Source organism: Poecilia mexicana, unplaced genomic scaffold (genome assembly GCF_051168715.1).
Source record: "Poecilia mexicana isolate PSO_F unplaced genomic scaffold, ASM5116871v1 scaffold_14, whole genome shotgun sequence".
Classification (NCBI taxonomy): Eukaryota; Metazoa; Chordata; class Actinopteri; order Cyprinodontiformes; family Poeciliidae; genus Poecilia; species Poecilia mexicana.
In genome coordinates, this window is record NW_028263383.1 from 23,172,599 (window position 1) to 23,199,152 (window position 26,554).

At 36.3% G+C, this 26,554-nt stretch overlaps 2 protein-coding genes across 2 annotated transcripts in view; one reads left to right on the forward strand and one right to left on the reverse strand.

Annotated features, from left to right (window-relative positions):
* hlcs (holocarboxylase synthetase (biotin-(proprionyl-CoA-carboxylase (ATP-hydrolysing)) ligase)) overlaps nucleotides 1-13,637 on the forward strand; it is a 36,611-nt gene extending 22,974 nt beyond the window's left edge. Inside the window, exons 7-11 of the mRNA XM_088012369.1 lie at nucleotides 7,038-7,105; nucleotides 7,177-7,337; nucleotides 10,277-10,391; nucleotides 10,520-10,733; nucleotides 11,487-13,637. Of these exons, the coding sequence (XP_087868495.1) occupies nucleotides 7,038-7,105; nucleotides 7,177-7,337; nucleotides 10,277-10,391; nucleotides 10,520-10,733; nucleotides 11,487-11,658 (730 nt within the window). The 3' untranslated portion in view covers nucleotides 11,659-13,637. The remainder of the gene's footprint in view (nucleotides 1-7,037; nucleotides 7,106-7,176; nucleotides 7,338-10,276; nucleotides 10,392-10,519; nucleotides 10,734-11,486) is intronic.
* A 2,187-nt stretch (nucleotides 13,638-15,824) lies between these two features.
* sim2 (SIM bHLH transcription factor 2) lies at nucleotides 15,825-26,471 on the reverse strand. The gene is given in 10 exon segments (XM_088012370.1): nucleotides 15,825-15,951; nucleotides 16,342-16,489; nucleotides 16,589-16,736; nucleotides 17,274-17,380; nucleotides 17,545-17,744; nucleotides 21,301-21,386; nucleotides 21,585-21,693; nucleotides 21,953-22,063; nucleotides 23,847-23,923; nucleotides 25,772-26,471. Coding segments are annotated over 10 exon segments (1,263 nt in total). The 5' UTR covers nucleotides 25,947-26,471; the 3' UTR covers nucleotides 15,825-15,849.
* Between the last annotated feature and the right edge of the window lie 83 nt (nucleotides 26,472-26,554).

Below are 26,554 nucleotides of genomic sequence, written 5' to 3' on the forward strand. Positions count from 1 at the left end.
TTTTTATTTATTTATGTTTTTGATTATTCAGTTATACATGTCATTTGAGGAAAAATACAAAGATGACATCAACATGCTCAATTGCACAGATTAATATTAGGGATGTACAATATTAGGAAAATAGGCAATATGTGACAGTGAGGGTATAACTTCTGATGAATACTTAACCAAATAGTTTATGTGCATGTCTACAAAAACAATGCATATGTAGTTTCTTAATACCTTTCTAAAACATTTTTAATGCATTAATAGATCTGAAAACATGATACATGTTCAATAAAACAGTGTACTATTAAACTGTTAATCTATTTCAGTAACTCAATTCACCAAGTCATTATATAGATTAATTACACACAGACTGATATTTTAAAGTCTTTATTTCTGTTAACTATAATTATTTTCTGGTTATATATAATGCAACCCAATATATAAGCTTATAATATTTTGTCAAACCAATTTAAAAGATACTTTATTTTAAACAAAAATGTGGTCTTATTAAAATATGTTCCATACTTTCTTAAAGGATTTTATTTCAGGAAGGTACTTTTAATCTGATAAGCGAGCCTTATCAGGTGGTATGTTCTAATTCGTTGAATTTCAATATTACTACAGTCCAGAAAGTTGATTATTTTGATCTATGTTGTGTTTAGAAATCAGGGCTACACAATCAGTTGTGTAGCCTAATTCACAGACAGTTAATGTTTGAAAAAGACCTTTATGTTTTTATAATGATGCTGATGTTTTTCACCTTAAGAGAGCTACCGATCACGTATAATGACACACCCTTTCCTCCCCCTGCTGTTTTTCCTTTTAACTGTTCTTTCATACACTGCTAAAGGGGGATAGGCAGACTGGAACTAATTTATTGCCTCAGTGACCTTTCCCCAGCAAATGGAAGTTGCTTCTAGCCTTCTTTGTTTGCATCCACACACGTGGGTAAAAGTGGTGTCTTGGGTGGGTCAGTCGGGCTGCAGGTGGAACCACTTAAAACTGTCAGAAAGTTTGAAAAATGGGCTCTGGAGGAGCATTGAGTTGATTGGAACAGACATAGTTGTCATTAAGGTTATAGGGAAACTAAAGCTGGGTGAATGAGTACAGCAAATAACCCCAGATCTGCTGCTGCAGTTTGATTTCACTGACAACGTTAAAGATTCCAGATGTCCCTCTCAAGCAACCCTTGATTAATGTTATTATTAAGAATGTCTGTTTCATGTCTCCCAGTATTTGAATTGATGTCTTGATAATACTGGATATTTTCAGGCAAGCCCTCTTTTTCGGCACATATACAGTTTTGAAAAGAGTAGATGGACTCGCAATGTCAAATTGAGCTAAATGTAACATTTAGCCTGTAGTGTTGTTCAAATAAATATTTAGGTAAAGACTAAATTAACAACCTGTGAAAAATCTACCATCCTGTGGAAAACCTTTTAAAAATGAAACTCCTTATATAGAGGCTGGCAATTTTTCAGATGGCTGTGTTATCCAAGAAGTATAAAGTTTTTGAGTGGTGACTTCTTCCATCATGGCACTGCAACTTTAGGAAATTATTAAACCTTCAGATAAAAATACTCCTGCTCTCATGGTGCATTATGTCTTTGCTTAAGGATAGAAGTAAACCACAAGACATTTAATAAAGATTAAATTGACTCTGTGTCTGAAAAAAACCCCAGTACTGGCTTTATCATCTAGAATTGGTTAAGACTTTAGAGAGATGATGCATGCAGCTATAAAATATCCCTTAACTCTTGTCCACAACATCTATTGCACAACATTACTTTGCCATCTAAAAGGCTCTTCACTGTTACATGAAGAATGTTTAAGACAATGATGTCATTGGACCAAAAATTCGGTTTATTTTCTTTGAAAAGGTGAGTCTTGTTCAAAAACACTGGAGATGGTGCAACTTCTAGCAGCCAAAACTGTATAACCTTAATGTCCACACAGTAGTTTTGTTTTAGTAGTTGAGTTTAGTGTCACAAATATCAGGTAGAACACAGGTGTTTTTCATAGCAATGAGTTGACTTTTGTAAATGTGTCTCAGTTCACTAGTAAACTGAAAGTTCACAGTAACATGAGTGTTTAGTTCATCTGTCATATAAAGCCTTTAGTTGAATGCTTGAACCATCAGTCTTGGTTAGGGATGTAAACAATTAATCGACTTATGATTAGTTGCCGATTAATGGTTTATTACATTAAAATTGCTTCTAACGGAACATACACTTAGACCTTCTTTCAGTGTTGTAGATTGGTTGCCATCAAGCAGACACTCTTTAGGGAAGTTGCAGGTTTTCTCTAGTGGGGTTCTCACTTATGTTTGTTGACGTCCCAAAGTCTTAGAAATGCCTTGTAACCCTTTCCAGACAGATAGTCTGTTACTAATTTTTCTTTCGATTTTGACATTTTTTTAGATGATATGTGACTTTTTAAATTCTGTCATCAGAGAGCTTTTTTTGAGAAGCCTTATTTTATCTGCAGATGAGATGATTGGTTTGTATTGATTTGATTCCATTTTAGACGAAATATAAAACATGCAGGACTCGTATTCTCAAAGAATCCTGACTAAATCAAGCTCCTTATGATGTCATTATAAGAAAAATCTTAGAATTTATGCAATTCTACAAATTTTTTTTTTTAATTTTACATAAATAAAATAAGTTATGTGCATTGTTCAGGGCCTTCAAGAAAAAGTTTTAACATGCATCTCTTGGCTAAATCAGACAAAAGTTTATCCTTTTATGGAATTAGCATGTTTCATGTATTTCTGCATTTCTGGTGCACTTCCTTGTGCTCAACCTCTGCTCCAATGATCTCTGCACAATAAAGATTACATTAGTAATAAGTACATAGTGGTAATGTGTTGGTTGATTTGGCCTGTTTATCTCATTAAGGTTCTGTCATGATAGACACCTTAGACAATGAGCATGTTATTTCTACAATGCTCATAAATTGACATGAGCATCTTTAGGTTATCGAGACAAAAAGACTGTTGAAATAACAGTAAGTACTCCTCTTCAACAAACCATCTGATTGGTCAATTAGCACCAGAGCTTCTAGCTCATGCCAGCCAGCTAATTGTAGCTTCAGCATGTCTCTAAGTATCAGCTTATATATACTTTATAAGACGTGTGTGGTTTTCTGGTAATTATGCCTAGTCTTTATAAAGTGTTTCTATTAATATGCTTTGTTTTTTTATTTGTGATATGGATTGAAAACTCCAGTTATATAGTTGTTGAAATAATGTAAAATATTTACTGCAATAAATAGATGCTGCTGGTACTGAGTTGAGGTAGAAATATTTATTTAGCAGAGAGAGCACTTGGCACATCCACAGAGTATAATAATTCTTTTCCTGCTCTGCTAAATTTGATCCTTATGCCTGGAGCAACACTTGCACTGCTGACTTCTACTCAAACTGCTAAGAAATCAATGAGGTCCCTTTTACAAATCTGTTTTGTATGTGATCTACACAAAAACTGACTTTTTTAGGCAGGATTGCTTACTTTGAGAACAAATCTTGTGTTTAAAAGCTATGTTTTCTATCAACCCAGAATCAGTTTAATTGTGGAAAAGAAAGGTTTTGTTTTAACACAAAATGCTTGTTTTTTTTATTTGTGTTGTTTTCTTAAAGGTTTCCATAAAGAATTTTGATTCCTTAACTGTAGCAACTTGTGTAGCATCTTTGGCCAACCAGCTCTGGCAATCTTGGAGCTTTGCTTAAAGGGGCCTTGCTTGTTATGGAAGGTCATCTCTAGTCTGTCTGGTGGTCTCTACAGGCACTGGCCTTTGAATGTCTTTGGTGGTCCCCTCACTTGGACTTCTGAACTAAATTGTAAGCAATTAAATAAATTCTAGAAGATTAAAGATTGGCCAGTAGGAGAATCTGGTAAAAGAGATTCTCATGGTATTTTTTGGTGTTGGTGACTGTTGGTTTGCGATCAAAAATCAGACAGGATCCAGAAATTGCAGAGCTCTGAATTTTTCTCTATGCAGCCCTTCACAATATTAACCCAAGCATATGAAAGATAACGTAATTTAAAAAAAAATTGCTGAACACAAAAAGGCAAAATATCTCCATTGCTCTTGCTAAAATAATTTTATTACAGAGACAGTATTGTTAATAAAAAGCACCTAGATTAGACTTTTTGCAGTCAGCCGTTTCATTTAACCATAAGAACAAATAAGTGTTTTTCATTTAAAGATTCTTAGAAAAGCAGGAATTTGGGGGCAAAATTTGGGTATGATTTGAGCTAACTCGTTGCAGTTCACACATAAAAAGTGGGCCAAAAATAATTGCAGCAGCAAAAATCTTTCAAGCTGCAAAAACCCAGGAGTCAGAATGAAAATATATTTTTAAAAAGAGCTTTCTTTTCAAAAGATGTTTAATGCAAAACTTATGCAGCTTTTTACCTGCTGTGAAAATGTGTAGCAGCCACTGAAATTTTCTCTGTGGAAAATAACAAATTACAAAGCACCAGAACTTAATACACTGAAATTTGACTCTGTGCAATGTTGTTTAATTTCAGGAGCATCAAACTCAATGTTTTCGTGATTTTAATCTTTTATTGTTTACACTTAAATAATGAAACTGAACCACATTTATCCCCATACAATAAAGTAAGACACATACACACACAAAATAAATAAATATAACAAAACTAAAATGAGGGGGAAATTGCCATGTAAACAGTACATTTCCTCTGTTTTTGTCACATGTAGACGTAAATGCGATCAGTCTGTGTGCAGAAAATACATGTAAATATTAAGGTGCACTTTCATTCTCACTGAAAAAGAAAATGGGATCAGCAAATCAGCAGATGAACTCTAAATAGGTTTGAATTGATTCCCAAGGTGGAGAAAATGTAGAGAATCACACATGTCCATAAATAGCTGCACAAATGAATCCCTCAGTCATTCAAGCTTTGTGCATGTGTCTTTATGAATAGAAGGCATCTGCATTCTGTAAATGTGCGACTTAGTGCAAAAAAACTCCTCTTTAGCCAATTAAACAAGGCTTTTCAAGTTGGAGTTCCACCATTCAGTTTGAATTGCATGCATCTTTTTGTTTGGTGTGATAAAAATACTGAGGCACACATTGCATTTCAATGGGTGATATTACATTGTAAGTCCACTGCCATGCAAGGTATATTCGTATATCCAAAATAAATGAAGGCCATTTATCAGTACCTCAGCTTCCCCGTAGTAGTGGAGCAGCCATCTCCCACAGATCACTTCCATTAGAAAATTCTAATTGTAGCTGTTCCTCAGTAAACAGGATTATTTTATTTAATCACATTTATGGATTAGATTGTTCTTTATTGATCTGAATAATCGATGTAAATGTGCTTATGAAAGGAAATCTTGTTTTAAGGTATTTTCTGATGGAAAAAGCAATCATCTGAAATTGTAAGTTAGACCTTTTTATGACAGTGTCCGAAATGTGGAAGCAGTTCCTAGAGAATCAACTCCTGGCTGCATTTAAGCCAAGCTTGAACTCGCTAAAATCCCACAGATATAACGATTCAAAGAAGAGCTATTTTAAACCCTCAGACTAATTTCTGCTTTCACTTTTTCATCTTCCTTCCTTCTGCAGCTATGTGTTCAGCCTACCGCCCCACCCCCACAACCCTTGCAGGACACGCCACCTTCAATTTAAACAACACTTCTGTGTCATAATACTTTCTTGTGAACATGCCATTGATGTATACTTATTTGCTTCCAATGGACTGTTAGCTAATCTTACTGCATATAGTATAGATAATGTCATGACATTTTAATGAATTATTTGACCTGCTGTTAAGTATAATGATAACTTCTTAGCCTCTACTCTAAGTTGACATTTATTGGTCTATATATGTTCCAAATACACACACAAAAATTAATGTTTCCTATTTTCTGAAGTTTTGTTATAGAAAGCCTATCAGCCTCTAAAGGCTGATAGGCTGAAGCATCATCTGGTCTTTTGATTAGACTCATCTGCGGAGTGAGCTTTACTTGGACCAGTCTTAAATTGATCAACCAACCTAATCATAATAATGACCTAAAAGGCTATGGCTCTCTTGGTCTTTGCTCACCAATAGATTGTATTTGCCTTAATCCCATTTGGAAATATGAGATTGTATTTACATTTTTTCTTTAATTTGATAAACTATGCACATTAGTGAGGTTAAATCTGCAGTTCAGCATCAGCCTCTTGTGTATTTTTTGGTGTTGGTGTTGGTTGGTGGTTTGCGATCAAAAATCAGACAGGATCCAGAAATTGCAGAGCTCTGAATTTTTCTTTATGCAGTCCTTCAAACTTTACCATCCAGTTCACAGCATAACAGGCATTCAAACAACAAGGTAGAGAAACACCCTTGATCTAAAACACCTGGCTTTTAAAGGATTGGCTCCTACCAGGACTAATTAAGGGGTGGAGACAACAGTTACATTTCCAGATAGAAAAAAGTCACAATTGTACTTAACTATATTCCTAGAAAACCATTTACATAATTACAACTAACAACTTCAAAACTAAAACAAAAACAATCTGGGCCCAAACAAAATCCAAAAACATCTCCACTCCCTCTCAAACAATGGATTTTCCCAGTGAGGCTGATTGAAAACACTTTGTCAGCACTGCTCATGGGTGCGCTTCCATGGCAACACATGACCAGGTGACCTCAAAGAGAAGAGAGAATGATTAACAAAATATAAAATAAAGTCAGTTACTTCCTCCAAACAAAAAACAAAAAATACATTTACCAGATAAATTACAATATAGAAGTACAAAAAACAGCGCCTGTTAGGGAGGGGGTAAATCCCTCACAGTGACAATTCTTCAGTAGCTACACTTTGGTGTCAGCAACTACTTACCTTCATTGTATGTTTATTATTATACAAATCAAAATTAAAAATAGTGTTAAGTTTTGTTATGATAGAAATAAAATTTCCAAGATGTCTTCAAAATAAAGCAAAACAAAAGAAGCATAAATAGTTAATTGAAGGTGTCATGAAGTCAGATATCCTAATAACCACAATTATTCACTGGTTTCTCACAGGATGATGCTGCACTTACCAAAGAACACTGGTTTGGTAGCAGTAGCTGCTCGACAAACACTAGGAAGAGGTTAGTGCTAAACATGCAAAAACACCTTTTACACTGTGTTTTGAAATACGTAAATTTTCTTGCTTTTTCAGGCCGAGGAAGAAATGCTTGGCTCAGCCCACTAGGCTGTGCAATGTTCACAGTTGGGGTCCAAGTTGAGTTGAACTCCAAGCTTGGTCAAAGAATTCCTTTCCTGCAACATTTGGCTGCTTTAGCCATCGTGGAAGCTGTTCGCACACTTCCTGGATATCAGGTATATCAGGCTTGAACACACCCTCAGCTCATCTCTTCTAACACTTACATTAATGGATTGGTGTATAGCGTGAAGTTCTGTTTGACTGTGATGCCTCTGCAAAACACAATGAGCTAAAAAAATATTTTTTTACATGAATAACATAATACGTAGCATGGTAACAGCAATAGTCACACTTTGACTTTATTTAAAAAGGGACAATGTACACCATATGACTCTTAACTATTTAACTTGAGCAGACCACTAGCACATCAAGATGAGGATAGAAAGCTTAAGAACATTTAAGAGTCGAAATAAGTAATAATCAATAAAATACACAAAGGAAAACATAATCCAACAATATCATCACATACCTACAAATGATATTATACAATGTATGTTCAAGCTATTGTCATAAGGCAAATAGCTGAATTGAGACAATTTTGATGGCAAAAAAGTAACAGTGGGGCACAATTTAATGAAGTTATCAAATTAATCAAAGATTTCATAATTAATTAATCATAGTTGATTACATTTTACCTAATGTTAATATTTGACACAATAAAGTTTCCTAATTCTAATAAATTTTGCTCAATGACGAAATCAACAAATAAGCACAATTTCTACCTCAGTTCAATGGAAACTGTAATCTTACTTTACTTTCATGACTTGCCTTTATCCAGCTGTACAATGCCAAATGTAGTTGTGTTCAAAATGTCATGGCTTGTAAGTGGACAGCTTAAAACTTAATTTTGATCCTAAATCATGTAACAGTGTTGGGTGAAAAACTAGTGGTAAATAGTAAATTGTCTGTATTTGCATAATCCTTTATCTTGTCCAGAGGACCCCAAAGGGTCTACATTAGGGGTGTAGTGATACAATAATCGCACGATATGATACACAATATTCTGTTCACGATACGATATATATCACGATATTCGGCAATCGATACGCTTCGATATACTTTTATGATTTTCTGAAAGATTTTAGAGGGACAGAGTGATTTTGGTGACGTTTTGTGTTCCATAGACTTGGATATAATCAATTTTCAGTTGGATTTAATTAACTGAAAACTGATTAAAAGCATCAACTACACAATACCTGGCTCTGATTGGGGTAGGGAGGTAAAATAAAGTCTTTTGGACTATGGGAAAAAGGCTTTTCCACCTTGACTCCCGGAGTTAGTCGTGGCTGTAAGCCGCTTACCACTAGCTGCTGGGGGAGTGGCTCTGCCTCACCTCGTAGTGATCGACTCCTTGTAGCTGCGCAGGGCCGCCATTTCCCTGCTTGGTTCTCTGAGTAGTAGCTGCCTCTCAGACTGCCAGGATCTCATCGTACTCTCAGTCTCTGATACTCTTTGTCAGTTGCTAATAAGAATGACCTATCTGCCTTCATCGTCATGGCAATCCTCACTGTGCCCAGACTCCTGCTGCGGGTCTCCCCTCTTCGTCTTCCAGCTCCAAACAGAGCACCACTGCCTGCTGCGCGTTCATTTTTCCTTTATGTACAGAACAGAAACCACTAAGCTAAAACAAATTACGAAGTGGATGCCACCGATCATTCCAATATCCAAACTTTGCATTAATTTCGCGATCTCACCGCTTTTGCCGCTACTCCATTCCGCTTCTCTTTCACCATAACTTGAGCAACTTTACTTCGTTTCTTAGCAACAAAATACAGCCCATTGTTATTTGTTGAAGATTTGAGAATTCTTAAACCAAAGGAATATAATGTTGCGTTTCCTTTTTTACGTTTGGAAGCTCACTCCCTTTCACATAACCGGAAAAGCTATTTTTTGACATTTCTCTGACATTCGGAAAAATACGGTTTACTTAATTTAGCATACAGTAACTCTGGTTTTACTTGGCCTATTAACACAATTTAAAAATTGGTGTGTAGTTTATAATATGCACAAGTTGAAAATGAGACCGGGGGAGGCGGAGTATTGCTGCTACGCCGTCACAAATCAGACATGTAAAAAAGACGTATAAGCCTATGGAACCCCTATGGGTTAATGGATCGATACTCGCATATGAAAAATCAATACCTTTCAAGGGGGAAAAATATCGCTACATATCGTAGAATCGATTTAATTATACAGCCATAGTCATTCACACACATTCACATGTGCTGACGATGGTAAGCTATATTATAGCTCCAGCTGCCCTTTGGCAGACTGACAGAAGTGAGGCTTCCTGTCTATTGTTTTGCCAAAGACAAGAGACAGATGTAGGCCATTGCCCCCAATCAAAGAGAGCAACTTCTGTCTTGACAAAATTTAAAAGCAGAAACTTTTGTCATCCAGGTTTTTATGTCAATTCCAAACTGACACAAATAGTCAGGATTTATGATTAAATATAGCTGTGTTTCATCAGCATAACAGTGGGAATTCATCCCATGCTCTGATAATTTTACTAACTGGAAGAATATGTACAGTAAAAAGAATTGGTCCAAGCACAGAACCCTATGGTACTCCACAACTAACCCTGGATTGTGAGGAGGATTTATCGTTCACATGAACAAACTGAAATCTCTCAGATAAAATCTGACCAACATACCTCAGATTACACTTTTTCTCCACTATTAATGGTGAAAAATATAATGTAATGTGACAAAGGTTGAAAAATTTGTTTTGTTTGCAAATAGTGCTAATGTTTTTCTCAAAAAATGCAAAGAAAAATGTGACTTAACTCTGAAAAACCACATTGTAAGTTATTAAATCACAGAAATCTAAAATTTTATTCCAATGTAACATGAAGTAAAAAAAGACACCACAAGCATAATTTCATTATTTACATTGCATCAAATTCTTATAGTTCTTTGTATTTTTTACTGCCATGAATTTTGAGTAAATACATACAATTACAAATCCTTTTTTGTGTACTGCAAAACATGAGCAATGGGAATTCCTAACAAAAGTACTCTTTTACTAACTTTAACCATGTTTTAATATTCATCAGGAAATAGACCTGAGGGTGAAGTGGCCCAATGATATCTACTACAGTAACCTGATAAAGCTTGGAGGAGTTCTGGTAACATCGACTTTTGTAGGATCAACTTTTCATCTGCTTATAGGTAACAACCCAGGGCGTTAGCAACATAGTCTATGGCTATTGTAACACGCCCTCTCTAGAGACATCATAACACACCACTTCCCTCCTCTCGTTTTTTCCCCCTTTTTCCTCTTTAACATTTGCCTCTAGGATGTGGCTTTAATGTGACAAACAGCAACCCCACAGTATGCATTAATGACCTGATCCAGCAGTACAACACACAGAACGACTGCAGCCTGGAGCCCCTCAGCTGCTCTCAGGTCATCGCTCTCACTATGAACTGCCTCGAAATGTTCATCACCAGTTTCCAGCAAAGAGGCCCAGACGCTTTTCTGCCTACTTACTATAAAAGATGGCTTCACAGGTGTGTGCTTCAAACTACTGCCTCTACTGCTTTATTCTCAATATTCCTTACTGAGAAAAGTTAGATAGCCATCATACATGAGCAGCTACACAAAACTTCTTTCCAATAGCACTATTTTGCCTGGAACATCTCAAAGCAGAACTCCAGCTCCTCTCAATGTTTAAAATTTTATGGAGGGGGAGAGGGGAAAGAAAGATGTGTAAGTGTGGTAAGTGTAGTAGTTCCAGAAACTCCTCTGATGCAGATATTATCAAGCAGAACAAGATATGACCTTTTCAAACACTCTAGACATATGTAAAAAAAAAAAAAAAAAAAAATCAGATAATCTTTCTGAAGAAAAAAGAATTATGCTGGTTTGTGCCAGAAGCAATACTGTCAAACAATAACAGTTATTCAAATCCACTTCACTCTACACAGGATCATTAGCAGTAGCTCATTTGTTGGCAACAAAAGAACAAATATGATAGAACTCAGTGTTCCCAGTTAATAAGATAAGTATTAAACCATGTCATACTTCTGAAATCTACTGGGTGCAGTAACGTGTGTCTTTTGCATTGACTCACCTTAAAACAGTTGATCAAGTGATGTTTCCTGTGTTCTTGTTGAAATCAATCAGTGTTGAAATGTTATTGATCCTGCATTTTTAAGTAAAACTGATTACTTTGAAAACATGAAATTCAGACATAGTTTGAATAGGATTTTGGAACCTGATAAGAACATGCTGGCTTTAAACTGTCTTTGCTTTGGCCACAGTGGGACTCAGGTCCGTCTATGGAGTGAGGAAGGACCAGAAGCACAGGTGGTTGGTCTGGATGACAACGGCTTTCTGCAAGTGTGCAGTAAAGAGGAAGGAATGGTCTCTGTGGAGCCTGATGGAAACTCGTTTGACATGTTGAAGAACCTTGTGGTCATGAAGCAGCGCTAGGATAAGCTGCTTTTATTCCTAATAACTTTCTACTCTGAAGCAACACCATCGTTCAGTGTGAAAGAGAAGGTTTGGTCGAGTAATATTTGAAAGCCAACAGGGTTTTTTTTGACATCTGACAAAATCCATATATGCTCCAGTTATATAATGAATTTGCTAAACCTTCTTACATTTGCTTCCTGTTTGGAAGGACTACTTTGTAAACTGTTTTAGTTTTTAGAGTGACCAAAAATAGTTGGACCATAACCTGAACTTTTTTATGGATAACTGTGGTGGCTTATTTTTGTCTTTTTTAGTATTTCATCAGCTGAAACCTGCAGAAAGAAATTGGCTTCAACTGACACTGAGCATTGTCCAAAAAGTTGGTTTTTGAGCAACCTAAAAATGCTGGAAGTGTTTGAGAACCACAAACACTTCCAGGTTGGGGGGAGGGAGGGTAGGTCATCAAATTGGATGTCATTCTGTGAGAAGTAAAAATTCTGCCCTCAACAACATTGCACTTTTGGTGCAATGTAGCATCTTGTAAAAGATGCAATAAAAACAATCTCTGTCTCTGATCCAATCATATATCCCCTGAAATGAAACAGAGTGAATGGTTGCTAAAATACTATTATTTTACACAAATCTGTTGCTACTCCTTAAACTATGCTGACTTACATTTACAGGAACAAGCAGCTTCATACAGCACTCTCCACAATTACAGGCACCACTTTTGAAAGAAAGCACCACCAAGTTTTGAAAGAAAGGTTAAAATGAAATGTTACTTACGTTGCCTTGCTGATCCTTGTTCAGATCTCTGTTATTACTCTTACTGGAGAAAAGAACTTCAGGTAAGTTGTTCCTCTCTTACAGTCACTGCCTGAACAATGATGATCAGCACACATCTGTGCATGATGAGTTTCCATTTCCTTTTTTTTTTTTTTAGCAAAAGTGAGCACTTTCCTTCCTCGTCATGGGAACATGAAGTAATGGATTACTTATTAAAACATTTTAGATATTTGGATCAACATTCAAAAAGTAAAGAATACCTACAAAAATTTCACATTTATATATTTAAAGACTATGCCACTATTGTGGGGATTTTGTTAAAATGGTTATTTCTAAATGCTTTTCCATTTGAACAAAATAAACACAATTAAATTACATGTTTACCTGGGGTCCCAGTCATTTGTTGGCTGACAATACAAATATTGTCTGGGTCACTGTTGTGTTTCAAATTTTTAATTTTACTAGGTAAAACCAACAAATGTAGCCAGTCTGTTATTTTTGCAGTAAATTCTGGAAGAAGAATCCTCCTTTTCTTAAATGGGTTGATTCTCGTTTGTTATTGTTGCACAGTAACAATAAATAATGCAGCATGTGCTGTGATGACCAAAAGCTAAATAAAGGTTTTTCAGATAATTGTGTGTCCTGTTCTAGACGCATACCTGATCACAGCAGTTTTCACAGCTCTCAATAGAAAACAGCATCAGATATTTAACCCCAGATGTTTTAGTCATTTGGGAAAATGGGAGATCCATTTTTGACCACCGACCTCTGATGGCGTACTAAACCCAGTCTTCCAATTTAAAGCAAATCCTTTTATCACTCACCCAGACAGACAGATCTATGGATGTTGAGGCAGCAGTTTTGGACATAACTTACTGTCATCTCCTCTTTGCTTACATAAAAAGGAAGAGCTCAGTAGAAGAAAGGGGGATATTATTAGAGTAATAGCAAAACATACTACTTGGGGTTCTTTTTTTTTTTTTTACAGTTTTGGGTTTAGTTGCAGTCATAAATTGTCCTTTGCTTCTTACACTTAAAGACACTGAAGGATTGCACTGACATGGCAGAATCAACATGAAATCTTCATGTATATTATTTTTTCCTCCTTGTCCGGATGTGTCTGTGTTCTTCATAGTTTCTGGGTCTTTAACAGTGTCAATACAATAGTCAAATTGTAGAAAATAATCTCAATAAAACATTTATGCTACATATTTTTGAAGTCTATTCAAAAGCTTTTATTTTGAACATTGAACATCAAAAGGAACACAAACCTTTAAAGATTTGGGTAAATATTTATTACACAGCAGCCGGAGAATATCATAATCGATCTATTTCAATATTTTGACATACAACCATGAACACTGTATTATGTAAGTTGCCTGGTAAAACAACACTCAATCCAAAATAGGTGAAGATTCTTTTAACTTAATTAGCTGACTTTATTTTTTTCTTTTTGGATCAACACACCCGGGTAACTTGTTTGCAAGGTGCAAAATATGAGGTTTTAATTAATTCGTGGTGTGTTTGTTTTTTTAAAATGTCAAAAACTGACCCAAAGACGGGGACACGACAGTCTCTTCTGTGGAACTATTTTCCGGGTCCACCAGGGTGTACTTTGACCTGTGGTTTGTTATTCCTCACACTGGATTTACATAAGCTTAGCCTTTTTGCTCTCAATAACCTTTTAGTAATTAGCACTATAACTCCTAGCACTTTGTTGTATTGCAGCCTTAGTCAAACCTGAACATGATCCCGGTGCTAACCAGCTGTTCAGCTGAAGTATCGGAGCAGAGCTGATTCCTTTTTCCAACCACTAGAATCATGTCAGGCCAGATATCTGATAATCTTAGCTTTTAGAGTTTTATATTCATATTTTGCTCCTTTTAACTAAATGCCATGTAATTGTTTTTAGATTCTGTACTTTGCTTGTATTCTGTGAATTTTCATCTTGCCTTTTACTTGCAGTGTATGGGACTATAAAGTAGTAATTTATTTAAATTAAAATGATGTAACATTCTGAACCGTTTTAAACACTACAATATTCTCACTACCCACTAAAACAAGAGCTTATTTATTCTAGCTATTTATTCTTGATCAACACGTAGAGAGATATGTAGACCCTGCATTTTATTTTCCTTGAAACCCAAGAAATTAAATGCATGTAAACATGCATTCCACAGTTCTGTTCTGAAGAATTACAAAATGACCATCCGCCCTGGTGGATCATTTCTGATTATGGCAGATGAACCATTGATTTTTTCTTTCCATTGCTGGCTGTAGAGCACTTGCTTCTGTACACAACAGTTTTTCTCCAGCACCATGGAAACTGGCAGAGTATAAATGATGCAATACGATGCTTATTTGATATCAGACTTCACACTGAGATAAAAGCAGCTTTGGGTCAGACCATCTCAAAGTCCACTATTCTGTTTGACTCTGAGCCTTAAATTCTTTGTTTTCTCAATAAATGGAGTCAGTGACGTAGACAAAACCCCCTCCATGTACTGCAATGATCCTTTGACTTGTCCTTCAGACAGCTGAGAGCAGGCTGATTACCTACTACTGAGGTAATCTTCTAAGTACCTACATCTGCTGACGGCCCAGGTTCTGGAAAAAAAAAAACAATTTGAAAGGTTAAAAAATGCAGGCAGTGAGTTAGTAAAGAATTATGTGTTAAGACCAATATGTGTACAGCATGTAAGTGCTCTTTTAGGATCCTTAAACATTAACAGGCTTGATTATCTAAAAATAACAGAAGACAACACCGACACTAGCTCCAGTCATATTTCTAAAGCTGTGTAGTTATCAGTTTAAGTGAAAATTTGCAATATTTTTTTTTATTATTATTTAGGAAGAATTAGTTGGAAAATATTGCCAGCAATGTCTATCAAACTTCCTCCAATAACTTTGGACACCAATACCAAACTGACCTTTGAAGTAAGGTCAGTTTCCGATTGGCCTATATTAAATGATTTCTTTCTTGTTTTGTCTTGTGATAATACCAAAAGAAAATATATTGGAAGGTGGGTCTGGATTTTAAAGCCTGTATACAAAATTACAAAATTATTAGTATAAGACCCCGCCTCTCACCCAAAATGTTAACTGGAGATAGGCACCAGCAGCCCTCCTGACCCCACTAAGGGACAAGGGTGTATAGGAAATGGATAGATCTAGATAGTACTTCTAAGGATTCTTTAAATCTGTGAACATCACGTGTTTGTTGGAGGCTGCAGAGTTCTCACTAGGCCTTTTAAAGCCCAAAGAGCCAATGAGTGGATGAGGCAGTTGAGAAGAGGGAACTGAATGAGAAAGTCAGCAATGGGAATTCACATGTAGGTGTTTGTAGGGATATTGGACATTCAGACTGTATTCAGGGCTGCAGGAAACCTGATCTGCTTCATTTGTCAAAGCAGATATTTTCTTTCAGTAGACGGTGTCAATTAGATTCTTGGATCTCTCTTTCCAGTGCCTCTTCCATGGGGAGAAACTGGAGATAACTGGCTGGAGGAGCCTAGTGACCTCCTGCTAGACATCAACAAACCCATGTTGGCAAATTATTTAGTTGGGTTTCATAATTTTGTGTTCAACTATGTTGCTGTGATGTGAGACTTTTCTTCAACAAATATACCTAAATGTTACCTGTTTGTTGAAAAACAGATGTTTCTCTACTTGCTAGAATAAATATAAATGTAAGGCCCTGCCTTCCTACATAACTCCAGTTTTCTTCCATAGGCTTGTCTCATAATAAAAAAATTGCAACCTTCTTTGACATTAGAAGCACTATTTTAAATTAGTCACAATCTTATTAGGATTTAATCACAAAATAAATAAAAATGTAAGAGGTTCATCTGGTCACTTAAGTTGAAAAAAAAAAAAATAGGCAGAAAAACAAATGAGCAAAAAAAGAAAAGCCACCTAGGTGTATGGAGCTGATCTGAGTTTGGTCCTCTGCTGTACGTCTTTAGTTCTCAGCTGTTTGTGGTTGTCCTGACTCAAGACAAACTGTGAAGTAAGCTTGGCAACTTGGTCTTCAGATAACTGCAGTTCCTGGCACTCAGTGTCTCTGTGGGGGAAAAAAAAATACAGACGTTCAGGCTTTAAACTGGCTTATCATTTATTCTTCATGGAGAATATCAGATAAGCCACTAAGACACAAACTCACGTGAGAACGTAGTTCACACTGACCACGCAGTGAGGTCTGGAAGATCGGCTGTTGTGGACAACGGTTGCATAGCTTTGCACCCACACCCAGCCTCCATGTTTTACTAACATGCGGTAATACTTTGTTGTCACTTGTCCTTTAATAAGTACTAAAAGAACACAAAGACCATAATCAGACAAAATTAGTAAAATCTTTCAGGGTCTGGTGGACCTTCCATGTTTTACTTCTGCTAACTAGTTAATAATACAGCACTTTGGTGCAACTGGGAAGTAAGCTTAGCACCTTGGTTTTCAGATAACTATCATTGGTAAACTAGTGGAAACTGACTGCTATGTTACTATAAACCTAAAAGTCTGTTTCAAAAATCACTGTTGATGAGCATGAGTGGCTGGGTTTGAACTTTAACATTCAAAAATACCAATCACTTGTACAATATGTAATGTGAAGGATTTTAAACTGAGAGACAACCACAAAATAAAAGTTAAACTAGGATGTCTTAAAGACTGTGAAACTTAGGCATTCTGTGGGGTAAAGGAAAATGTTATTGCAGTGGAATCACCAATTGTCCATTTTATTTTTAGAGTTTCTATTTTTATAGTTATTTTTAGAGTTTTAGAGGTCTTTTCATATTCCTTACTTAATTGCAAATTAACTGAAAATATTCCCAGAGATTTAGAAAACTCACATAAATGGTGTGCATAGCGTAGGTGTAGAACATCACATGTGTGAACATGGTGGTAGAGGGTTTTCTCAATAAGATCTTGAGGCTCAAAGCCTGTCAGCTCAGCAACGCTGGCTCCAGCACAGTAGAGGACACAAGTTAGACACTTATCTCAAAAGCAAAGGTCTGCAGTGAAGTGGTTAGCAACAGCCAATATTTGAAAACAGCTATATAAAGAACATATTTTTACATGTCTGGGTGAGATTCTTCAGGAAGCAGCAAATGTGTCTCCTACCTTATGTCCAAAAAGATGAGTTTTAAGTCCAGGTTTGCCCGAAACATAAACATGTTGCTGTGAAGTTTGATCTCAGTGATCCCACTTGGGGGCAGGGAATGGCCGACTCCCACCAAACCCACAATCTGATAACAGCATTCATACAACGTCATCTCAGTCCTGTGTAGACTGAGTTTTAGGTAGCCACTGCAATGGATCACCTAGAAAACAGCATGACAGTTCTACTATCCCATGGTACTTCATATACACACAAGGACAACATGGTTGGAGGTCTCTTAATGACTGAAAAGCCCACAATGGTCTTCAATATGACCATTGTGGTCTTCTAGCCCTGTGACTGGAACCTCGCTTTCTGACATTAACAGTACATTTCTCTCCAGAATGCCTTGATAGTCTTGCAATTTCATCATACTCTGCACAGATTCGAAGCACCCTGTACCAGATGCAGTAAAGCAGACCCCGAACAGCTTGTAGAAGTGGTTTGCTATGTCCTCTCCTTTTGCAAAAGCTTGGTTGAAAACTAATAAACGTCTGTGGTTCTTTTTTATGTAGTTTAAGAAAATACCTATCATCTTGTGTCCTTGTTGACAAGGACACAGAAAATTATTTCATATTGCTTGTGGGGCTCTTTGGATGAGATGAAGTAATTTAATGAACCTTCAAAACAAATTGAAAAAAAGATTTAAAAGGGGTACAAATGTGCAAATTATTGCACATTTGTACCCCCTTTTTTTTTTTTTTTTTTTTTACAAAATAGAGGATGTAGTAGCCCAGTATTTCTGACAGTCAGTTTAAGAAAGTCATTAAGAATACTGTTGAAAAGCCAATTTATTTCAGAACAGTGGACAAAATCTTTGCTTGCTCAATAAGTAGATCATAGTAATAAATCAATCAATCAAATTTTATTTGTATAGCACATTTCAGCAGCAAGGCATTTCAAAGTGCTTTACATTATAACAAACACAAATGACAAAGGTTTTGAAAACTTTTCTCAATTCAGATGACTTTATGTTAGTGTATAAAAAAATAAATGCAGAAATGTAGATTTAATTAAAAGCATATTTATCTTTTGATTGTTATGCATTCTGGGATTAACATTTATTATATCAGTCTCTGTGTCCCCTATGTAGTTAAGTCCATCATGACTGGGTTCCAAAAGTAAACTGGATACTGTCAGGTCTGTCTGATAATTTTATGGTTGCCAATGGACAGAATGTAAAGGAATAATAGTGAAAAGATGGGTGAGAAATGGTGATGAACTTCAGGATGTTTGCTTTTTGCAGATGAAGCAGCTGGAGTGAGACTGGGGCTAGACACCATGAATGTTATTGGATGTACGGAAATTTCTCGCAGGCATACAACGCTGGGAGGCAAAAAGACTAATCTTTTATATGTCATCTATAGCCGCGTTAACTCAGTGAAACATTGAAATGTAGGTAATTTCGTGCTATGATCCACAGCAAAGGGAAAGAGGTATTCTCCACGCTGCACGCAGACTAGTTGCCATAGCAACTGACAACAATGCCACTTCATGTTTTAGGATTTAACACCAAAAAAACATTCAAGAAATTTGCACACATAACAGAATATTCAGTATGTCGTTGTAGTACGTTTTAGGCTTAATGTTTTATTAATAAATAATTGCTGTGGTAGATTAGCTACCGCTACTTTACTGAATTATTTAGACATACAAACTGTAGCCCGCAAAACGCATATTTCATTAAAAAAAAACTAAACAAAAACGTCTTATTGCTGTCTTACCTTTACTTATCAATGAAATCCATGCACCGCTAATTCTGCACAAAAATATCCGTTCATCCAAAGCCAAGTCTATCCTCGCCATGTCTTTTCTACTCAGAATTGGTTAAGCTAAGTAAAAAAAAATAGATACTTTATAGTACAAATCACAGGGTGAAAATAGCAATATAAATGATTTTATTACTATTCTTCCATGATGACAGGTGAGGCTCTGCCTCACCTGCCTACCCTGACCGCACGTTACTGATATATATATGTAGAGGAGTTTTAACTTCTCCACAGGTGTGGCATGGCTGACAGGTTTTTCCCAGTCATCCCCAGCCAGAGTCTCCATTTGCAGATCCTGCATGGTTTCTCCCCTTTTTCTTCTTTTTTTTTTTTTTGGCTGGGTCAAGCCATACATGCAAGGAAGTGATGTGATTGGTAGAATCTGCGACGAAACCATAGTGGTAGCAAATCCATAATTCCATGGTCAAATCTTAAGATCCAAATATTTTTTATCAATTATGGCGTAAGAGCACATACAGTGTCAATGGGGCAACTTGCATCAAACCATTATGCCAAGAGATTTCAGAGAAACTGGACACCTAAAGTACACAGGTAAAATGACATCATCGTAGTGTCAACCGACACACTCACAGCCCACCCATGTTCCCATCCATAACATAGCAAGGAAGTAGGATGTTTGGATTTTATGGTATCAAATTTACGTCAAAAGTCCACCACGATCATGTATTACACTCCCCAGTGCAATGGAGGCATCAATTTGAATTCACTACGAACTACACGATCCACATTCAGATTGATCCTTGGCATCTTGTGGCACAGTTGTGGGAGTCGCAGGCATTCTGGGAAACAATGTTAGCGTCAGTGGCGCAACTACGTATTATTCAGGTGGATGCGAAAATATAAATCGCTCCCCCCCCCCCACACACCCCAAAGGAAGGTACGTAAGGGTGAATAGAAAACATACAGTCGCTCTACCCCCCACCCCCAAGACGAAGACACATGAAAGGTAAAACTCGCTACATTTACATTTAATGTGCGCAAGGTGAAGGAGCGTAAGGGCGCGGTGAAGTGTATGCGAAAGCATCATCGGGGCGCCGCCCCCTCCAGACGGGGTTTTGACGCCCCCTCTGGTGCAACGTCCCTATGCGTTGCATGCGCTTCTGCATACCCACTTTTTGCGCCACTGGTTAGCGTATTTATCAACTCATCAAAATTAATTAATTTAAATTATTTATGCTCTGTAATAAACAGTTCATTCAAAGGTTCTTCCTCAACCTTTCTGCACCTTATACATATACATAGCGCATGTAGGATGTAGGACATCATTTCCATGTGAGGAAAATGCAGTCACATTGTATTACAGATCTTATAGTGTTTATTACATAACAACCAATAAAATCACAATTTGAAATTAATAGGCAATAGTTATTAACTATTAGCTAGTTTTATTACTATAACAACCTTGTGGTAACTGAATTGTGCTCGCGAGGAGTGTAATACATTTTTGAAGTGGATTCATGACATAAATTTGACGCCATAGAACTTAACCTGAAGCAGGTTAAGTTCACTTTAGGGTTCTGGATTCAGTGTTCCCAGGCTGCCTGAACATGGTTGCTTGCTTACAGAATCCCTCTTTATTTTAACCCTTTTGTATGAAAGGGTTAAAAACCTGCACAGATAGTGCATGTTTTTGTTTAGTTTCTTCTGCTTTTCTGGACATACAACATTTGCATACTCAACTTTTAAAAATCTGAACATGACAAACTGATTGGGGTTTTTCACACATCATACAAACTGAATTTCATTTGATTTAAAAAAAAATACTTTTATTGGTTGTGTTGAAACTGGTGTCTCTCCTCTTTTGCTGTGGGATTTTTAGGTTCCCTGAGCTTTATGCACAGTTTACAGGTTAGAGCGCTAGGTAATATTGAAGTTATCAGTGCTGTGAGAAATCGCAAATTAGAATAAAACAAAAAATGCTGCACATACCTTATAGCCCCCACATGTCAATCCTGCATTCCTTTTGGCAAGGACACATTTCATCCTCAAAAAGAAGGATCGTTCAACTTCGTATTCTGAAGCATAGAAACCAAAGGGTTGAGTCACATGTTGTCACAGGTGTGTCGCCCCACACTCAGCAGATTGAAAGGATTTTCCATTTTGATTTCTCTCATCTAGTTTAAGTGTTGTAATATCTTGAATTATTATTATTCATTAAAATGAGAACATTAAAAACACTTTAGAACAACCTAAATTGTGAGAGCTTGAGGTACCTGGACAGAAGTGATGGTGAGGTGGCTGTTGAAAACTTAGTACTGTTGTCATCTCGTCATGGTCTGATGGGTGGATGTATTCAAATATACTGTTTCCTGTTAGCTCAACCTGCAACATGCATATTTGCAGCAGTTAGTATTTCTTCTAGGCTGTGTAGTGTTCATTGTCACAACTAAACACTAACAGATCAATCCAAATCAAGTGCTTACAGACACAAAATGTAAGCTACTCAAAGTAATCCTTATAAATATTGTAGTAGCTTGTCCCATCAATCTCAATGGGACAAACCTGGCAAAAAACAGTTTTTTTTTTGTTTTTTTTTTTTTTTATTAATTGAATGAATTGTATCATACAAGAAAAAATCCACAGATCTGAGCTAGGGTCCTACCTGGGACAAGCCGAGGTGGACAGATGCTGTTTCGGAGATGTACATGATTTTCCCATCAGATGCAACAACAAACAGAAAGCCATCTAGCGTCTGAAAAGCACAATGACAAGATCCGTGCCATTTTCCATCAGCAAGAAAGATTTATAGTTTTGCTTTTGAGAAAGTACTTATCACCTGTCAAAGCAAAAGGTTCTACAGCATTTTAGAATATCTGTATGAACATGGCTTATACGCTGTGTATATACGGAATTACATTTAAGTCAATAGTCCCACAGTGCAGCACAGTAATCATGAGCTAATATTGTGTTTCAAAGGCACAGATATTGGTTCCTATTTCTGTAATCAAAAACATTACCCCAAAATGTAATGACTCATGCACAGAACTTAGCAGCAATAGAAGCCATCATTAATGCGGGAATGTTTGCATTTTGAAAGTAATAGGACACTGGTCATATTTTGAAACAATCAGATGGTGAATAACCTGGGGAAAGTCATGGCAACACACTGTTGACAGGGCTTTTTTATCACAAGTAGATAGTAAAATGTTTACCGATTTGTACCTTGGTAATAAAGTCTCTACCCATGAAAGCCTACTATATCATACAGCAGTTTTCACTTAAATGTAATCCTATTTGTATTGTGAGAAAGAGATGTCTGCAGTTTTTGCTTTTTTCCCAAGTTTTTTGTTTCAAATCATCACATGCATTTTAATTCCAGAAAAACATAGCTATGCAGATAAAATAAGCAAGTTTCAAATCATCATTTAATTTTCACGGGAGGAAAATTAAATGATGACCTAACCACCTTGTGAGAAAAATAATTGCCTCCTAAACTTTCAACAACCGTCATCTGCTGTTTTGGGATAACTGTCATTGGTGTGGGGGAATTTTGGTCCACTTTCTTTGCAGAATTGCTTTAATTCAACCACATTGTTAGTTTTGAAGTATGCATTACCAGTTTGCAGTTCTACCACAGCACCTCAATCAAATTTAAGTCTGAATGCCTTCTCTTTTTCTGAGCCATTCAGAAATGGGTTTGCAGGGTGCTTTGATCATTGCATAACCCAAATGCACTTTTCCAGCATTTTGCTGCAAACCTTTTTCACAGTTAAAATTTTCACATATAAAAATCACAGTTCTTCACAAAGATCCAATCATGATTGAGCAAAACGTAAATTAAAGGCAAAGAGAGTGACTTACATAAGAATGTCTTTAGCTGCTATTTAAATGAATAAAGATTTTGAAGATTACATAAAAACAAAGATAGCTCATTCTACAGTCAAGGTGCAACAGTCTGGAGAAGTTTCCCTTAGGTTTTATACCTGATCCTTGGGATGACAAGTAGAGCAAAGGTTAAATTCATTTTTTTCAAACTTGACAGCTTAGTTCAACTTAATAATAGATGTTTACCTTCTGTTAGAAAAGATATACGCAGCCTATGGAAAGCATTAAAACTAACTGAGTACAAAGCATTACTTTAATTCAAAACCCTACAACATGTCTTAACCTCCTGACTACCAGTAGTTCATTTTTGTCCTCTGTAGAGGACATTTCTAAACTTGAATATCTCCCACCCCCTGCATTCTACTGAATTAATTCCTTTTGGTATCTGGAGAGGACATTTAGGGCTTTTCAATGATACCACATATGAAGGGGTGGGACTTTTGTTCGTATCTTTTTCTAATACATAAAAATTGTGTTCATCAGTAATAACACATTCTATGGGACGAGACAAAGTAAGTGCATAAAACCTTTTATTACCTTACGAAGAATGTGGGATTTAAAAAAAATGGTGATTGGACAATATTTTTTTTCCTGGTAGTCAGGAGGATATTCAAACAACAGCAGTAGAAAGTAAAAGACAATGTACTTACTTGTAAAAGGTGGGAGCTCAGGTCTTTGGTCAAGATGTTCAGACCCAAACTTGGCAAATTGCTCCATCCGCTCATACCTACATGATGGACACAAAGATGTAAAGATATTTCAAATTATATATGTACCTGTGTATAATATGTATAGATACATAAACAAGTGTTATCAAATACATTACTGGCATTGAGAACTTTAATATCAGATACAGCTAAATGGCTAATATCTACTGTTGTCCAAGCAGTTTTTTGCTACCAGTACATCCACTATTATAATATTGTGCAGGTTTACTGTTAACATTCTCCACAAATAAAAGCTCTCAATCTGTTAATGTAACAGCAACCCAGACTTGCATGGCCAGATTTGCTAAGCACTGACCAAATTTCTCTACTTTAAACACAAAGACCATCTCAGTCTTTTTATTTTGCCTTTGAAATCACACACTTTTCAACTGACCACACCTATGAACCAGTCGATGAAATAAGTTCAGCAACTGTTGCTGAAAGGATGATTAAAATAAAGAATGAAGGGGATTTTCTGTTTGGGGTGAAGAAGTGAATATGAGGGAGTTCTGTAAGCTAGTCCCTGACCTTGAAATAATAAAGAAGGCTCCATTTATGATGTAAAGGTACAGATCAATAATATACAAAAATGGATTATACAATTCCTGGCTTCAAAATTGAATAGACTTCAGAAATGAACGGTAAATCTATATATATATGCAAATACAAATGATATACATTTTTAAGCCTTTAAGGTTTAGAAAATTGCTTCTGTAAACATACTGAAAAATTATTCCATAAATCTCTTGTAAATTCTGACAAGGCAGTAGTCGTCTTTGGATCAGAACTTCTAAAAAAGAAACTGCTTCATTAATCACTTAATATGGATTTAATTGGATAGTGCAAGTCTGGACATGTGGCCATTAGGTAATGTATCTTCATTCCAAACACTGAACTGCCTACTGTGAATATTCACATCCCCACTGAGTTTATGAATGCCCATCAGCTGATTGGGCTGCTACATATGATATGATCCAAACGGGAGTTGCCAGACTCCAGAATAAATATGCAGAAACTTTTTTATTCTCTAGAATAGCACCAATTAGCTAAATAATGTCTTTAAGAGACTCAAACCCAAGACCTTCTAGATTCTTGCTGCATTTTCTTACACCCTTATCCCATTGGGTTCGGGAGGAGTGCCGGTGCCTATCTCCAGCTATCAACGGGCGAGATATAGTTATAAACTTAAATAATTAACATTAACAATAATAGTAAGGGTTAGGGTAAAATTATTATTATTATTATTATTATTATTATTATTATTATTATTATTATTATTATTATTATGAATAATAACAATAATAATAATAAGAAGAAGAAGATGATGGATGATGATGAATTGTAATGCGTTTATTATTATTGATGTTGATGTTATTATTGTTTCTTTATTATTACTATTGACGAATATTAGTAAAAACAAAATACTAGAAGTAGTAAACCTAGCCTATAATGGAAGCTAAACATAGTTTAGTTTGCATAGAATTATAAAATACTAAAAAACATTCTAATAAAATAAATGTACAAAAATCATAAGACTCGAGTTTATGTTATTACTGCATTATGAAATACAATCAATGATGCAGATTTATACTGTAAAACTGTAAAAAAAATAATTAATTAGAGCAGTTTTTAATGATCATCATGAGTATAAAGAACCGGAAAGCGACGTTGTCTAGTTCGAGCAAAATGAACGTTTTTAGCATTTTATGTTTTTATTATTATTATTATTATTATTATTATTATTATTATTATTATTATTATTATTATAGTTTCGATATTTTTTTGGAGAAAGAATAGATACCACATGCTTTGAACTGACTTTAACTGTAAGGCCTTCTATAGTTCCTGAATTGGCAAAAATCTCTTACCGTCTGTGAAGAAAGCTCTCATCCTCAGATAGCTGCTGGTCAGCCGGATGATGGAGGCCTTGTCCAGTTGGGAGGTGATGGCCGCCGGCAGAGGAAGCAGTTTTGCCAGCTCATAAAACTCCCCATTCTCTCTTTCTCTCCGCGTCTTTGCGGCGTTTTTAGATTTCTCTTTCATCTCTGGGACGGAATTTTGCCCACAAAAAACCGCCAACTAGCCTCTTTCACGATCTGTTCCCAGAAAAACGCGTGCTAACAACATGCATTGGAACATCATGATTACTGTCTCTAACCTTGAAATGATGGACGCCAAGTCATTTTCATGCAAAAAAAAAAAAAAACCTTTCCGGATTCCACTGCACTTCCTCTGTAATCGCAAACTAACCTCTTTAAAACTTTAACAAGCCGTCAACCTTCTCTTATTCAGCTCAACGCAGTGTGTGAAAAATCAAGTTGCAGAATCGTCTGGCAAGAGCCAACATGCTGTGCCGTGGGAGAGGTCTGAGGAAGGTTCCTAACACTTTCAGCTGCCTGCCTCTCTGTCTCTCCCTCTCTCTCTTTCTCTCTCTGTCTCTCTCTCTGTGTGTGTGTGTGTGTGTGTGTGTGTGTGTGTGTGTGTGTGTGTGTGTGTGGGTGTGTGTGTGTGTGTGTGTGTGTGTGTGTGTGTGTGTGTGTGTGTGTGTGTGTGTGTGTGTGTGTGTGTGTGGAGGGGGGGAGGGTGTAAAGTCTGCCCTGAGTCAGAAATCTCTCACATTTATAAGGAAAGATGCTGCAGCATCCTTCCTC